The sequence below is a fragment of the Protopterus annectens genome, chromosome 13.part0 (genome assembly GCF_019279795.1).
Source record: "Protopterus annectens isolate FY-2018-M chromosome 13.part0, PAN1.0, whole genome shotgun sequence".
In the NCBI taxonomy this organism is placed as follows: Eukaryota; Metazoa; Chordata; order Ceratodontiformes; family Protopteridae; genus Protopterus; species Protopterus annectens.
In genome coordinates, this window is record NC_056747.1 from 1,260,176,279 (window position 1) to 1,260,191,201 (window position 14,923).

Here is a 14,923-nt window from a genome sequence, read left to right on the forward strand (position 1 = left end):
TTGCCTGGGTTTGGGCGGCGAGGGGTTGAGTGAAAGGCAGTCCCTTGTTGTGGTTGCATGCTTCTGCCCACCAAAGGAACTCTGCCCTTACACAAGGTATGATTGGAATGACTGTTTCCAGGACCTGAGAATGTTGGCACCAAAGACTTTTTAAGTACCACTGAAGTTTCCTCATATGCAGTCTTGCATATGGAATTAGTAGAATGCATGAGGCCATGAACCCTACGGCCTGCAGTATTTTCCTTGCAGATAGCTGGATTTTGGTGGCCATTTTTTTGAAGTAGACCGTCAAATAGACCTGTTTTTCTTGAGTGAAAAATGCCATCTGGGAAGTTGTGTTCAAGCTTGCTCCCAGGAATACATTTTTTTTGACTGGGCACCAGTTGTGATATCTTTTTGTTGATGGTGTACCCCAATGAAGTTAGGAGTCTTTTTACAAATGCCACGTGGTGAAGTAGCAATTTGTGACTGTCCGACTGAATCAGGCAATCATCCAAGTAAGGGAAAATTTGGATATTTCTCTGCCTGCAGTATGCAATGGCTGGAGCCAGTAGATAAGCCAAAGGGAAGTGCAGAGAACTGATGGTGCATAGAGCCTGCCCTGAAGTGTAGATATTTCCTGCAAGACTCCCTTATGGGGATGTGCAGATAAGCTTCTTTTAAGTCTAGGGTCACTAACCAGGCATCCTTGGCTAGCATACGGAGAAGCTGTTGCAGGGTAAGCATTTTGAATTTTGAGACCACCAGAAAGGTGTTGAGAACTGATAGATCCAGGATTGTGTGCAAAGAGCCCTCTTTTCTGGGCAGCAGCAACAGTCTGGAGTAGAAACCCTGCCCCCTTTGTTCGAATGGAACAGGCTGAATAGCCCTGATATTGAGCAAGGAAAGTACTTGCTTTTGAGCTTCTGCCCACTGGTTTGGAGGAAGGTCTGGATACCCGCTTGGGATTGACAGTGAATGTAAGTAGAATCTGTACCCCTGGGATACAATGTTTAGGACCTATCGGTCCTGAGTAATGGACATCCAGTTTTTTTGCATGAAGGGCAAGTTTTCCTCCTAGGGGCACAATTAATTGGGCAGGGCTAGGAAAGATAATTGAAAAGTCATTGTGAACTTTTTCCATAACGGGGTGGCTTACTACTCCCTGTTTTTGAGGTGGGAGGACTCCATTGTTTAGATCTCTGCATACCCTGAGACTGTAGGCTGGGTGGTCTGTTTTCCCTGGGTTTGGAATGAGAAGGCCTGGAAGGGGCTGGAAAGGACCAGCTTTTTTGAAGATCAATGCCTACTGAATCTAGGTGGCTGCACTTGTAAGAATTCTTTAACAGTTTGCATAGATTTAGCTTTTTCTTCCATCTTAAGAACCTCTTCTGCTTTGGTGCCAAACAACCCGTCCTTATTTAAAGGAGCGTCTAGTAATTTTGATTTGACATGATCTGGCAAGGTTTGTTCCTTCAGCCAAGCATGCCTTCTCAGTACAGACCCAGTGACTGCAGCCCTGCAAGATGCTTCTAGGGCATCAAAGCCACACTGCAAAGTATGCTTACTAACTTGGTTTGCAAAATGCATTAACTCTTGTAAATCTTTATTTTCTGCGCAATCTGGAAGTAACATCATTTTTTGTTTAATTAGTTCCATAATATGTTGCTGGTAACATGTGAAACTGGCAATTCAATGCTCTGATGGCAAGAGTTGCAGAGGTATATACCTTTTTACCCCATCTGTCTAAAGCTCTGGAATCCCTGTCTGAAGGGGTAGGGTTTTTGGCTGTAGTAGCCTTAATACCTTTAGGTCCCTGGGAAATGATCTCTGGATCTGCAGTAGGATTATTAGAGAAATTTGAGAGAATCAGGTACTCTGTGGTACCCTGTCAGGTTTTCTAGGGGCTGGTGGTAAAGTGTCTGGAGTAAGACTGGATTCCATGAAGACATCATCTACAACATCCAAGACAGGGGGGTATAGCTAGAGGCCTGTGCTGAGGCAACTCTAAACATTCTCAATCTCTTTTTGGACTGAGGGTAGTCCTGGCATTCCCAGCGGAAACACTCTCAAAGTATGCAAAGTTTCACCAAAAGAAAAATCCTCTGGAGGGGAGGCAAAGGGAATGGATTCCTCTGCATCTGAATCCTCACAGGTTGATTAGGGCATGTCCTGATAATCAGAAGGCTCAGAGTCATCAGACTCCTGGTCTGTAGAATCAGAATGAAACTCAATTCTTTGTCTCTTAGCAGGGGAAGGCTGACTTCCCCTAATTAGGGTAATAAGGTCTTCAGCCATTCTAAGCATTTGCTTTTGTGGCATGGGAGCTTGAGGATGGGCTTTGGTCAGTTTTCTAGGCGTAGTGCATACTCTGGGGGCCTGAGAAACTCAGTAGTTTTAGCTAAAAATGAAGTTGTCAGTTTAATGCGAACATCGGTAGGTTGGAATACACCCTCAGAAGCCAGTGCCTGCACAGCGGCTCTAGACCCATCCCAGGTAGGGACATCCGCAGGTTCCATAGTTGAAGAAGCATCTCGAGCATACTGAACTCCGAATGGGCCTCAGCAGAGGCCTGTGAATCTGTAGAAGCGGGCATCAGGGGCTGCAAAATACCTCACTGAGTACCGGCAGACTGGCGACTAGCTTAACGGAAGCATAGTCGGCAGTTTTGGACCTATGCTGTCCGTCTCTGTCTTTATATTTACTTTTTTTGGAAGATTGGTAGTCAGACGGCTTATCGAAGCCATTTCAGAATACAGAGAGAGCGAAAGAATTTAGCAACAAAGAAAGCCCGACAATGAAAGGTTCGGGCGTTAAACAATGCACAAAACTGACAGCGAGAGACGTCGTGGTCTGGGCCTAAACAGGTGACGCAGTAAGAATGAAAATCTCTGTGAGGTATTTGCTTTCCACAGGCAAGACAACTGTTAACTTTTTCGGACATCGGTTAGAGCAAGAAAAAAGGATCCCCAATGGGGTACGTAGCTTTAGAAGACTTCAGGTTTGAAACTCGAAAAACGAAAATTTCAGGTAGTAGCCGACCGGCACTTGCGAACTGCTTCTGCTTCAGGCTCCTTCTTTGCAAGACTGATGTAATGGCGTCGGCTGCCTGTTTTATACCCCTGACGACTTGACGTCATGGAAGAGGTGACAGCATCTGACACAGAAATCCTAAGACACTGGTATTCGGGCCGACTGAGGGCTACCTGCAGGCAGATAACCCAAATGGGATGACTGCAACAGTGAAACACGAAGAACCATCTTTTAAATAGAAATTCCTTAAACCCCATATTTATAGATAGTGGAAAAAAGCTAATCGGCTTTAACAGTGTAAAAAAACATACCCTCTCCTTCTTTGGGGTCCCAGCCAAGCTTGCTTCCAATGGGTTCAAAGAGATCCCTAATAAAGTCTAGAATTTCATCCTGGAATTCAGTGTTGGACAGTAATGTAGACAGAGTCCCCAGATTACAGCTCAGGTCACTCCACACTGTATAATTAGGTTCATTCACAAAAGCTTCCATAACCTTGAGAGCTTCAACAGTACTGACAAGTCCAGCCCGAGCCTACAAAGAAAGATGCATTAAAAAAAATATCAAGGTGCATGAACACAAAGTACATTCAGAAGCAAAATAAAAACTACAGCTGCGTAAAGAACTCATTAAAAGTCTGTTTAACAAAAGTAATTTAAATGCAATTCTCCAAGCATTTAAGCCTGCAAGTTTTAAATATTCATTGTTAACATCCCTTCAGCAGATGAAGCTCTCCTGTTTAGTTCACTAATAGTGTACCCTCTCAGAAATAACTCAGCTGTTGACAACTACCACCCATTATAGTCCTGCAAATCAAAAACCTAAATACAAACTGCAGGACAGGTCCATTCGATCGACCTACTTTGCCCACTTTCCACCTTCCAGATAAAGTACATATTATACAGCTTAAGTCTATTTTTCTTCCACTTAGCAAAAGAGATGTCATTTCTCAGTTTTCTTCCTGTAATGACAACATCTGGGGAGGAACTAAAAAATGCAAAAAATACATATTACATGTGTGTATGTAAGAGAGGGGGTGCTACTGTCGATTGGCAGCTGCTTCCGTGCAGAGTAATGAATGCTGCACAATTTCATAGCTCTGCAACAACTAAAAAAAATTATGGCCCAAGTATTAAGGAAAGGACTGTTGATCATCATAAATTAGAGTTAGGACACAACTGTGAAGTTACACAGTTTTATTGATGTGGTTACAGTACCATGCCATACTGATCTGTAGTGCACATACTGCTCCAGCAAAAAGCTGTGAATTACTAACAACCAGGTGTAGGATAATTTACGTCTGCTGTCTTGCCAGATTTTTGGGTGCCAACATCAGCAATATGGCAAAAAAAAAAAAAAAAGTTACTTCTAACCATAATGTTCCATCTGTGTTGTCGATCATACTGATACACCTTGCGCCAGCCAAAAAACTCTCGAGCTAATACTCTACACACAACATCCCTCTCCCATTTACCTCAGATCAAGTTTGCAGACTTATAGAAAGCCAGAAGAACCATGAATCAATATGAAGAAGCCATGTCCAAAGTGAACCCTAACAATGCACCCAGGACAAGAGTTCACTCCTCCAAGAATTCACAGGAGAGGGAAGGAGTGTGGGATGCCAAGAATAGATGAGCGACAACACAGACGGAACATTATGGTAAGACATAACGTCTTTATCTGATGCTGTCACTCTTCATCTGTTCTTGACTGATGGGACAGAGTCCCCAGCTACTTTAGATCCCGGGTGGCCCTATGGAAGGATATTCCTGAGAAAGACAGAACCCAAAGGAAGCTCTTCCCCTGAAGACAAGATCTAACTTGTAATGAGTGATAAAGGTAAGTGGAGCAGCCCACATTGCTGCCGTGCATATTTCATTGATGTAAGCCTTGGAATGACAAACGGCTGAAGTGGCCACTGAGCTGGTGGAATGCGCTCTCTCTGGCACAAGTAATTTGCGCTTCCTTTTATTATATATGTAAGTAATGCAATCTCTAGCCATTTAGACAAGGTGACTTTGGAAACGGACTTCCTCAAAGTTGGGTCGGAGAAGGAAAAGTACAGTTGTGTACACTTACCATAAATGTAGATGTTCGAGTGTAATCACTGTTGCAGTCATCACCTATGAGTTATCTGTGCTGTGGTAGTCCTCGGCCAGCCCGAATACCAAAGTCAATGTTTTTCTGCATCAGCTGCTGTCGCTTGCTGTCTGACGTCAGGTCGTCAGTGCTATAAAGGAAGGCAGTCAATGCCATTACATCAGTTTTTCTTGCCCTAACCAGTCAGAGGCACCAGTAAATATGGTAAAGTTGTTCTGGTGGCTAAAAGTCAGTTAGCAACTTATGTCTCCCTAAAGAAAGAAGATACAAGGGGGAAGGAGGGCGGGAAACCAGGACTGCAACAGTGAATACACTCTAGCATATACGTTTATGGTACGTGTACACAACTGTACAATGTTTTTTGTGTTTCACTGTTGCAGTCATCACCTGTGGGAGCATTCCCAAAGCTGAGGAAAGGGGTGGTAGGATTAGTAAGAGACCTAGGAATGGGTCAACATACCCTGCAGAAGTGCAGAGGCAAACCCTGCCCTAGCCTTAAAAAATAAAGGTAGGTGGTAATGCTTGGTAAAGGTATGGAGAGAAGTCCAGGTGGCAGCATCCAGTATGACCCTGGTGGGAACACTTCTGAGGAATGCTGTGAAAGTGGAGGTTGCCCTAGTGGAATGGGTTCGAATAAACTTGGGGGGGGGGGGGTTCCCATGCAATCTGTAGCAGAAATGAATACAGTGTGATATCCATTTGGAAACGGTTTGTTTGGAAATGGGCTTCCCCTCTGCCCCTGGGGCAAAGCTACCAAGTAGTTGGTCTGTTTTCCTGAAGGGCTTAGTAAGGTCCAGATAGTATCAGAGCTGTCTGTGCACGTCTAGTGAATGTAGAATTCTTTCCCCCTTGTTTTGAGGGTTAGGAAAGAAGGTGGGTAGATGTATGGCCTGGTTGAGAGTTACATTAGATACCACCTTGGGCATACAGGAGGGACGAGTCCTCAGGGAGACCCTGTCTGCATGAAAGATGATGAAGGGCTCAATGGTCATCACTGCCTGAAGTTCTGAAACATTTCTGGCTGAGGTGATAGCTAGAAGAAAAGCAGTCTTCCAGGAGAGGTATCGTAGTTCTGCTGAAGCAGCAGGTTCAAAGGGTGGTAAAGTAAGTTTTTCCAAAACATAATTCAGATCCCAGGCTGGAGTGGGTGGCCCACTGGGAGGTCTGATATTAGAAGCCCCCCCCCCCCCCCGAGGGACTGTTTAATCAATGATGCGAGAACAGGAGCTGATCTGTATCAAAATGAACTGCAATGACTGAGGAGTGGATTTTAATAGAAGAGAAGGAGAGGTCACTATTAAGTAGTTCTGCTAGGTAGTCCAGGATAAGAGGGATGGAAGGTGGTGAAGTAGTGCCCCCTCTAGAGTGGCTCCATGGGCAGAATCTTTTCCATTTTCCAGCATAATATTTTCTGCTGCTATCAGAAAGAGGCTGGAGGAAATCACCTATTGCCACACTCTCAGGGCCTTTTGACATAGGGGGGTATGACTTGGTTCCCCCTTGTCTGTTGATGTACCAGACTACAGACATGTTGTCTGACTGAATTGCAATGGTCCCAAGAGGGAGGACAGACTGAAAGGCTTGCAATGCTAGAAGCCCTGCCCTCAACTCCAGGACACTGACATGCAGACTGGCCTCTATCGGGGAACCAAGTGCCTTGGACTGTCCTTTCCAGACAATGGCCCACCCCAGCTGGCAGGCATCCATGGTCACTATGGCGCTGGGTTGAGAGGGAACAAAGAGATGGCCTAATTGGATTTCCTAGAATTACATCAACCAGGACAGGTCTTTTTTGCAGAGGCTGGTGATTAATATGGGATGGTTCACTGCATGGGTTACATTGTAGTAGGCGCATGTGGAACCTCGCTAATGGAACTAGAGTGATGGTCACCACCATGGACCCCAACGCTTGAAGGACCAGAAGCGCTGAAACTTAGTTTTTGCAAAGAATGGGATGTACTTGGGATTTTACTTTCTGTAATCTGTGTTGGGGAAGAGAGGCTACACAAGAAATGGTGTTCAGATGAGTTCCTATGAATTCTAAATCTTGAGAGGGGCTTAGGTGAGATTTTGTTTGAGTGATTGTGATTCCTAAAGCTCAGGAACAAATGCAAAGTGAACTCTGATTTTTGAAGTAGTAGATGCCTAGTGGGAGCAGTGATGAGCCAGTCGTCCAGATATGGAAACACCCAGAATCCATGCAGTCTCAAGTGAGCTGTCACTGCTGCCATACATTTGATGGACACCCTGGGGGCTGTAGTGAAACCAGCGGGCAGCACTCTGAATTGACAATGATTGGTTCCCTGCCGAAAGCAAAGACACCTTCTGGAGCACTTGTCCACTTTCATTTGGTAGTACGTGTCTTGAAGGCGTACAGAGCACATCCAATCGATTTCCTCCAAAAAGGGAGGTACAGATTGAACCATGACCATCCAGAAATTGGATTGCTGAACAAATTTGTTTAGAAAGCTGAGATCGGGTATGGGTCTCCAGTTCCCTGTCTTTTTTGGCACTAAAAAGAACCTGGATCCTATCTGGTCTGGTGGGACTTCTTGGATGACTCTTTTTGTAACAACTTTTGGAATTCTAAGGCTGTTTGGTGTCTCTGATTGGGTGAAACATTGGGAAGACGTGTTAGAAGTCTGGGATAAAGGGTAAAGGGGATAGAATAACCTCTGGTAATTCTCTGCACCCAAACATCTGTGGTTATCTGTCGCCAGGCATTTGCATGCACAGAAACTCTTCCCCCAACCACTTCTAGAGGTAACCAATTGGGCCCCCTTTCAGGAGCGCTGGTAGGGCTGGCCAGAGAGTCTTTGGAACCCTGATTCTGTGGGCCATCTCTAGCTCGGGGTTGGTGTCTTCCATTAAAGGTTCCCCCTCTGCACCGAGGGGAGCCCTCATCACGTCTTCGAAAGGCCCTTGGGACTTTTTGAACCACATCTTCCCACTCCTTTGATTCCTAGCATAGGATCATTGAGTAGCAAAAAAATGTATGCCCACAGCAGACAGGGTTCTTTCCCATCCCTCTCACACTTGGCTAGAGTTTAACTTTGGGGCTGAACAAGGAAGATCCGTCAAAGGGAGCACTGACGAAGAAATACCTGAATGGGCTCTGCAAACTCACACAGGTACATCCAGGCATGTAGTCTAATAGCAATGCTGAGCCAGCTGACCTGGTCATCCCTTCGGCTGCATGTGAAATGAGCCTCATGGATGAACTGGAAAGACTCCAGGGTAGCTAACTGGGAGGCCACTTGTTTCTTGGACCTTATCAGACACAGCTCCTGCTAGGGTGTCTGATAGTTCCTTGATCAAATCCCTCTGGAGCCTAGTAAAATGTGACAGGAAATTCAAGGACTTAAGGAGGAGGTCAATAATGCATAGACCCGCTTTCCAAATCTATCCATCGCTCTAGACTCTCGGTTAGGGGGATGAACAGAGGAACTTTCCTCTGTGAGCTCCTTTTTGGTGGCCACTGCTATCCACCATGGCATCTATTGCTAGCCCTTTAGCCCAATGTTGGTGGTATTCAGGTGCAGAAAGGATCTTATCTGGTCTCCGGGGAATCGGTTCTATGGAGTCAGGAGATTTCCAAGCCTGCTGAGCTACCAGTTTAATGAGATCATCAGTGGGAGGGGTCACCCAGGAAGTAGCTGGGCGAGAACCAAAGGCTTGCAAGTACACAGACTCCTCAGAGGTAGGGTCTTTAGGCTTCCAGTTACCCCTCTGTTTAAGGATCTCAAGAATGTCTACAAAGGAGACATTTTCGGAGGGGTGACGGGGGGAACCCTACCCATCACCGAAATCGGTGTCCTCAGTGAAGGACTCTTCATTGGAGTTCATGTGTTTCCTCTTGCACGTTTTCTTCTGAGGAGGCTCCTCAGTGGGAATGTTTGAGGAGGTCTTGGAAGAAGGGTGGTCCTCAATTGGGATATCTTGCAACCTTGTAGCTTGCTGTCCGGGTACGGAGGTTCGGGGTAGATACCGGCAAGAGGGGGTTGGGGATGAAACTCCGATACAATAGGAGCCACCTGAAAACTAGAGGTGGCCAATGCTCTCTCCATAGCCTGGAAAGCAAGCCCCCGTGAGGATGGATGGGAGCTCAGAACTGAGAAAGAAACTCGGAAAGTACAGTTTTGTACCTGCCATAAATGTAGATGTTCGAGTGCGCAAACAGCTGCAGTCATCAAACTTGGGTTATCCTGCCGTCAGGCAGGTCCTCGGTCGGCCGAATTCCAAAGTCTAGGTCCAGCGTCGGTTGCTGTCGCTTCTTCCCTGACGTCAGTGCGGCAGGGGTATAAAAGAGGCAACCGACGCCATTTTCTTCAGTTTTCTTGCCCCAGATGTCAGGTGCCCCCAGAAAGGAAGGCAATACATGATGTTATGCAAACATACATAAGTAGATAAATCAAAACAGTAGTTGCAAGCAAATGCACCATAAAGGAATACCCCAAATAGGTTGTATGTTAAAGGTGTTTGTCATAAGCCCTGTCCTAAGAGGGGATGGAGGGAGGGTAACCTGGACTGCAGCTGTATGCGCACTCGAACATCTACATTTATGGTAGGTACAAAACTGTACTATGTTCATCGTGCATACAGCTGCAGTCATCACACTTGGGTAGAATCCCAAAGCTAAGTACGGGTGGCTGGTACTAAGCGGAATTAGGAGGGGCTAGAATGCCCTGCAGGACTGCTGTGGCAAAGCCCGCTCTAGATTTTGAGTATAGTGGAAGGTGGTAGTGCTTGGTGAAAGTGTGCACTGAACTCCAAGTGGCTGCTTCCAAAATGTCCTTGGTGGGGACCCCCCTGAGGAAAGCTGCTGAGGTAGCTGTAGCCCTGGTGGAGTGGGATCTGATGTATACAGGCACTGATTTTCCATGAAGTGAAAAACAAAAGCTTATGCAGTGGGCTATCCACTTTGAAACAGTCTGTTTGGAAATAGCCTTTCCTTGAGCACCTGTAGCACAGGACACAAAGAGCTGCTCAGATTTCCTGAATGACTTTGTTCTGTCCATGTAATAACGAAGTTGCCTGTGAATGTCCAAGGAGTGTAGTAGCCTCTCCCCTTTGTTCTGTGGATTTGGATAAAAGGTAGGTAAATGAATAGTCTGATTCAAAGCCACACTGGATACTACCTTTGGCATGAAGGTAGGGTTGGTTCATAAGGAAACCCTGTCCTGATGGAAAATGATAAATGGTTGCACAGCCATGAGGGCCTGTAGCTCCGAAACACTGCATGCTGAGGTAATAGCCAGAAGCAAAGCTGTTTTCCACAACAAGTATTGTAGCTCTACTGAAGAAGCCGGCTCAAAAGGAGGCAGTGTCAGCTTCTCCAATACGAAGTTGAGGTCCCAAGCTGGAGCTGGTGGTTTCCGTGGGGGTTTTATATTTTTTGCCCCTCTGAGGAACTGCCTTAATAGAGGATGTGAGAATAAAGGAGGATCCGTATTGTATTGTGCTGAAATGGCTGAAGCGTGGATCTTGATGGAAGAGAAGGAAAGGCCACTGTTTAACATCTCAGCTAGGTACTGAGGTTTACCCAAGGATTCTGGCCCTATGCTTGATTCCAGGAACAAAATCATTTCCATTTGACGGAGTAGGTTTTTCTAGTAGAGGGTCTCTTGGCCTCCAAGATGACATCCTGTACCTCCTTGGAGAGGAGAGAGTCTGTTGGCAAATTAAGGTATTTTCCATGCAGCTAGATTTAGAGTTCTGAGCTGGCTGTGAAGGGTCTTGTAGTTGTGCTGGGACAACAGAAGAGGAACTTGAGGTAGGATCCATGGTGGTGAGTGTGACAGGCTCTTTAGGAGAGGATAACCAGTGCTGTCGTGGCCAGTCTGGAGCAATGAGAATCATTTGTGGCCTCTCTGCTCTGGTTTTTAATAGGACTTTGGTCAGTAGAGGTAGAGGCGGGAAGGCATAGACTGTCAATTTTATTTTATTTTTATTTTATTTTACATTTGTTGACCGGGCTAGTCTAGCTGGATATATATCCATTTTCAGTAGAGGCCCGGGGAGAAAAGCTCCACACAAATACAAACAAAAACAAAAAAACAAAACAAAAACGTATTCAAATAAAAATATATCATTACATGGTAAAAAAGGATTAAAAACCATATGATACAATGCTGTCCAATTGAAAGAGTGCGTTCACTTTCCAGGCCTGTGGATGATAGGTCCTTGAGCAGAATTTTTCCAACTGGTAATTTCTGTGGGTAGCAAATAGATCTATGTCTGGCTGTCCCCATGCTTGAGTTTATCTTTGAGAAGACTTGAGGATGCAACTTCCATTCGTGTGGGTCTGTCATATTTCTGCTTAAGTTGTCTGCCAGTGTGTTTTCCTTCCCTGGCAGGAATTGTGCCTGTAGTTGAACTTGTAATTCCAATGCTGTGTTCCACAGGGTCATAGCTTGCCTGCACAGGGGGTATGAATGCGTCCCTCCCTGTTTGTTTATGTACCACATGACTGTGGTGTTGTCTGTCCTTATTAATAGCTGGCCCGGATGCAGTAGGTCCTTGAAGGTCATAAGAGCATTTTGCACAGCTAGCATCTCCTTTTGGTTGATGTGTAGCTGCATCTGTTTTTGGGACCATTTTCCCTGGATGCACTGATCTGCCATGTGTGACCCCAGGCGTAGTCTGAGGTGTCTGTTGTGATGATTTGACTTGCTTGTGGTATACAGAAAGGGAGACCAGTGTTTCTTTGGCATGCTTGAGCCCACCACAAAAATTCCTTTTGAAGGCATGGAATGAGTGGTAAAATTGTTTCCAAGCTGTGGCTATGTTGAGACCATAAGTTTTTTTAGGTACCATTGTAGTTTCCTCATATGCAGTTTTGCAAATGGTATTAGTAGGATGCAAGATGCCATGAACCCCAGAGCCTGCAAGATTTCCCTTGCAGTTAGCCTGGTTAAAGTTGCCATTTTGTTGAAGTATTGAGACAGTTGCCCTAGTTTGTCTGGCATGAGGTAAGCCATCTGGGCCGTTGTATTTAAGCTGGCACCCAGGAAAATTATCTGTTGAGAGGGTATTAGTTTTGATTTCTTTTTGTTCACTGAGTACCCCAGGCAGTTTAACAGTTTTATTACAAATGCCAGATGCTGCAACAGAATGTCCTTGCTGTCCGCTTGGATCAGGCAGTCATCCAGATATGGGTAGATTTGTATTCTTCGTTGTCTGCAGAAAGCAATTACTGATGCCAGGCATTTCGTAAACACTCTGGGCACAGTAGATAAGCCAAAGGGCAATGCAGAGAATTGATAATGGGTTGAACCTGCAAGAAATCTGAGGTATCTTCTGCAATCATGTTTGATAGGGACATGCAGGTATGCCTCCTTGAGGTCCAACGTTACCAGCCAAAACTCCTTGCCCAGCATGGGAAGAAGCTGCTGTAATGTGAGCTTCTTGAATTTTGGTACCTCTAGATATGTGTTTAGAATAGATAGGTCTAAGATGGGTCTCCAATCTTTGTCCTTCCTTGGTACCAGAAATAGTCTTGAATAAAAACCTTGACCTTGTTCTTTTGCAGGTACCTCTTGAATTGCTTTCATATCCATGAGAGCGGAAATTTGTTTTTGTGCCTCTGCCCATTGATTTTGTGGCAGGTTTGGCATGCCTCTCATTTTTGGAAGGGTGTGAAAGTGGAACCTGTAGCCTCTGTCTATAATATCCAGAATCCATTTGTCCTTTGTAACAATGTGCCAGTTTTTTGAAAATAAGGCCAGTTTTCCACCCAAAGGTGCTGCCATTATAGTTTTGTTTGGCAGGCATAGGGGAAAGTCATTGCGTCTGTTTTCTAAATGACTGTGGTCTATCTTCTCCACCTCTTGGGGCTGGTGCTTGCCACTGCCTAGCTCTGTAAGATCCTTGAGGTTGTCCTCTACCCCTTGGGCATCTGTATCTACCCCTTTGGGGTCTGTCCGTGGCTGGAAAGGACCAATTTTTTGAAGGCCAGTTTCTGCTGAAGCGTGGAGGCTGCACCTGCAGGAAATCTTTAACTATTTGCATAGATTTCGCTTTTTCCTCCATTTTCTTTAGTACCGCCTCAGCTTTAACACCGAACAATACATCTTTTTGTAGTGGTGCATCTAATAACTTTGTTTTGACATGATCTAGTAAGGTTTGCTCTTTGAGCCAAGCGTGTCTACGTATGACAGACCCCGTAACAGCAGCTCTACATGAGGCCTCAAAAGCATCAAAACCACACTGTAAGGTATGTTTCCCCACTTGTTCTGCTCCATGCAACAAATCCTGCAACTCTTTCAAATCTGGTTGTTCTGTTTGTCATTTTGCTTTTCAGCTGAGATAGCAAGAACTGCTGGTACTTTAACATATGAAATTGACAGTTTAATGCCCTCATGGTTAAAGTGGCTGATGTATACACCTTTTTCCCCCACCTTTCTAATGCTCTGGAGTCTCTCTCTGAAGGTAAAGGGTTTTTAGCAGTAGAGGCCTTAATCCCCTTGGGACCCTGAGAAATAGTTTCTGGGTCAGCAGTAGGGCTTTTATAAAGGAACTGGTGAGAATCAGGAACCCGGTAATATCTGTCTGGTTTAACTGGGGCAGGAGGTAAAGAGTCTGGATTAAGACTGGCTTCTGCGTACACATCACCCAAAATATCTAAGACAGGAGGAATAGCCAGGGGCCTATGCTGGGGAAACAGCAGAAATTCCCTGAGCCTTTTCTTGGAATCTGAGTAATCTTGGCCTTCCCAGTGGAAGTGCTCTCTCAATGTATGTAGGGTTTCCCCAAAAGAGTAGTCCTCGGGGGGGGGGGGGACCAACGGAATAGACTCCTCAGCATCAGAGTCTTCAAATGGGGAATAGGCGTAATCCTGGTCCTCAGAAAGGTCTGAGGTAATAGAAGCCTGGTCTGAGGAAGGGTAGTCTTCCTCCAACCTGGGTCTTTTTTCTGAGGGGGGTTGAGATCCCCTGAGGAGTGTAATCAAATCCTCAGCCATTTTAAGCATCTGTTTTTTAGGCATGGGGCCTTGAGAGGGGGTCTGAGGACCCTGTTTTTTAGTTTTCATTGGAGCTTTAGATTTAGTGAACGATTTAATAGAGAAGGTGGTAGGCCTGAAAACGCCTTCAGAAATGGCAGGGCTCGCTAAACTTTCCGTTTCTCCGCCAAGAGTGGCGTCGGTATCTGCAGTGGGAATGGAGACCGAGGAACCTGCGACCTCGGGTACTGAAGTTGCCGGTGAAATAGTGTCATCGGTAGTCAGGGGCTGCGTAGGCGCCTCGCTGAGAACCGGAGAACTGGTAGTTGGCCTTAGCGTGATCTCAGTACTCGGTGCAGGCCTCGGATGTCTGTCCTTATCCTTGCGTTTTTTGCCTAAAACTGGCGTCGATAAATCCGACGACATGATATAATTAAATTTTTTGCCAAAATAATGAAGGGCGAACTTCGCCCGGCGCTTAATAGTGCACTTGTTAAACCTAGCACAAAAACGGCAGGCCGAGACGTCGTGGTCTGGCCCTAAGCAAGGTATACAGTAAGAGTGAAAATCCTTATGCGGTATTTGCTTCCCACAAGAAATGCAATTATTAACTTTGTCTGACATCGGTCTGAGGCAAGAAAAGTTTCCCCAACGGGGTACTTAGCTTTAAAGAAGACTTCGGCTGAAATACTTTTCGTAAATCTCAGGAGCTGGCTGACCGGCACTTGCGAACTGCTTCCGCTTCGGGCACCGTGCGGCAAGAAAGACTGAAAAAAATGGCGTCGGCTGCCTCTTTTATACCCCTGCCGCACTGACATCAGGGAAGAAGCGACGACAACCGACGCCGGACCTAGACTTTGGAATTCGGCCGAC

The 14,923-nt window shown here is 45.6% G+C and overlaps 1 protein-coding gene across 1 annotated transcript in view; it reads right to left on the bottom strand.

Moving 5' to 3' along the window:
- The window catches only part of NPEPPS (aminopeptidase puromycin sensitive), a 1,948,381-nt gene that overhangs the window by 857,368 nt on the left and 1,076,090 nt on the right, over positions 1-14,923 (bottom strand). Inside the window, exons 15-16 of the mRNA XM_044054968.1 lie at positions 3,324-3,543; positions 227-229 (exon numbers count right to left, since the gene is read on the bottom strand). Of these exons, the coding sequence (XP_043910903.1) occupies positions 227-229; positions 3,324-3,543 (223 nt within the window). The remainder of the gene's footprint in view (positions 1-226; positions 230-3,323; positions 3,544-14,923) is intronic.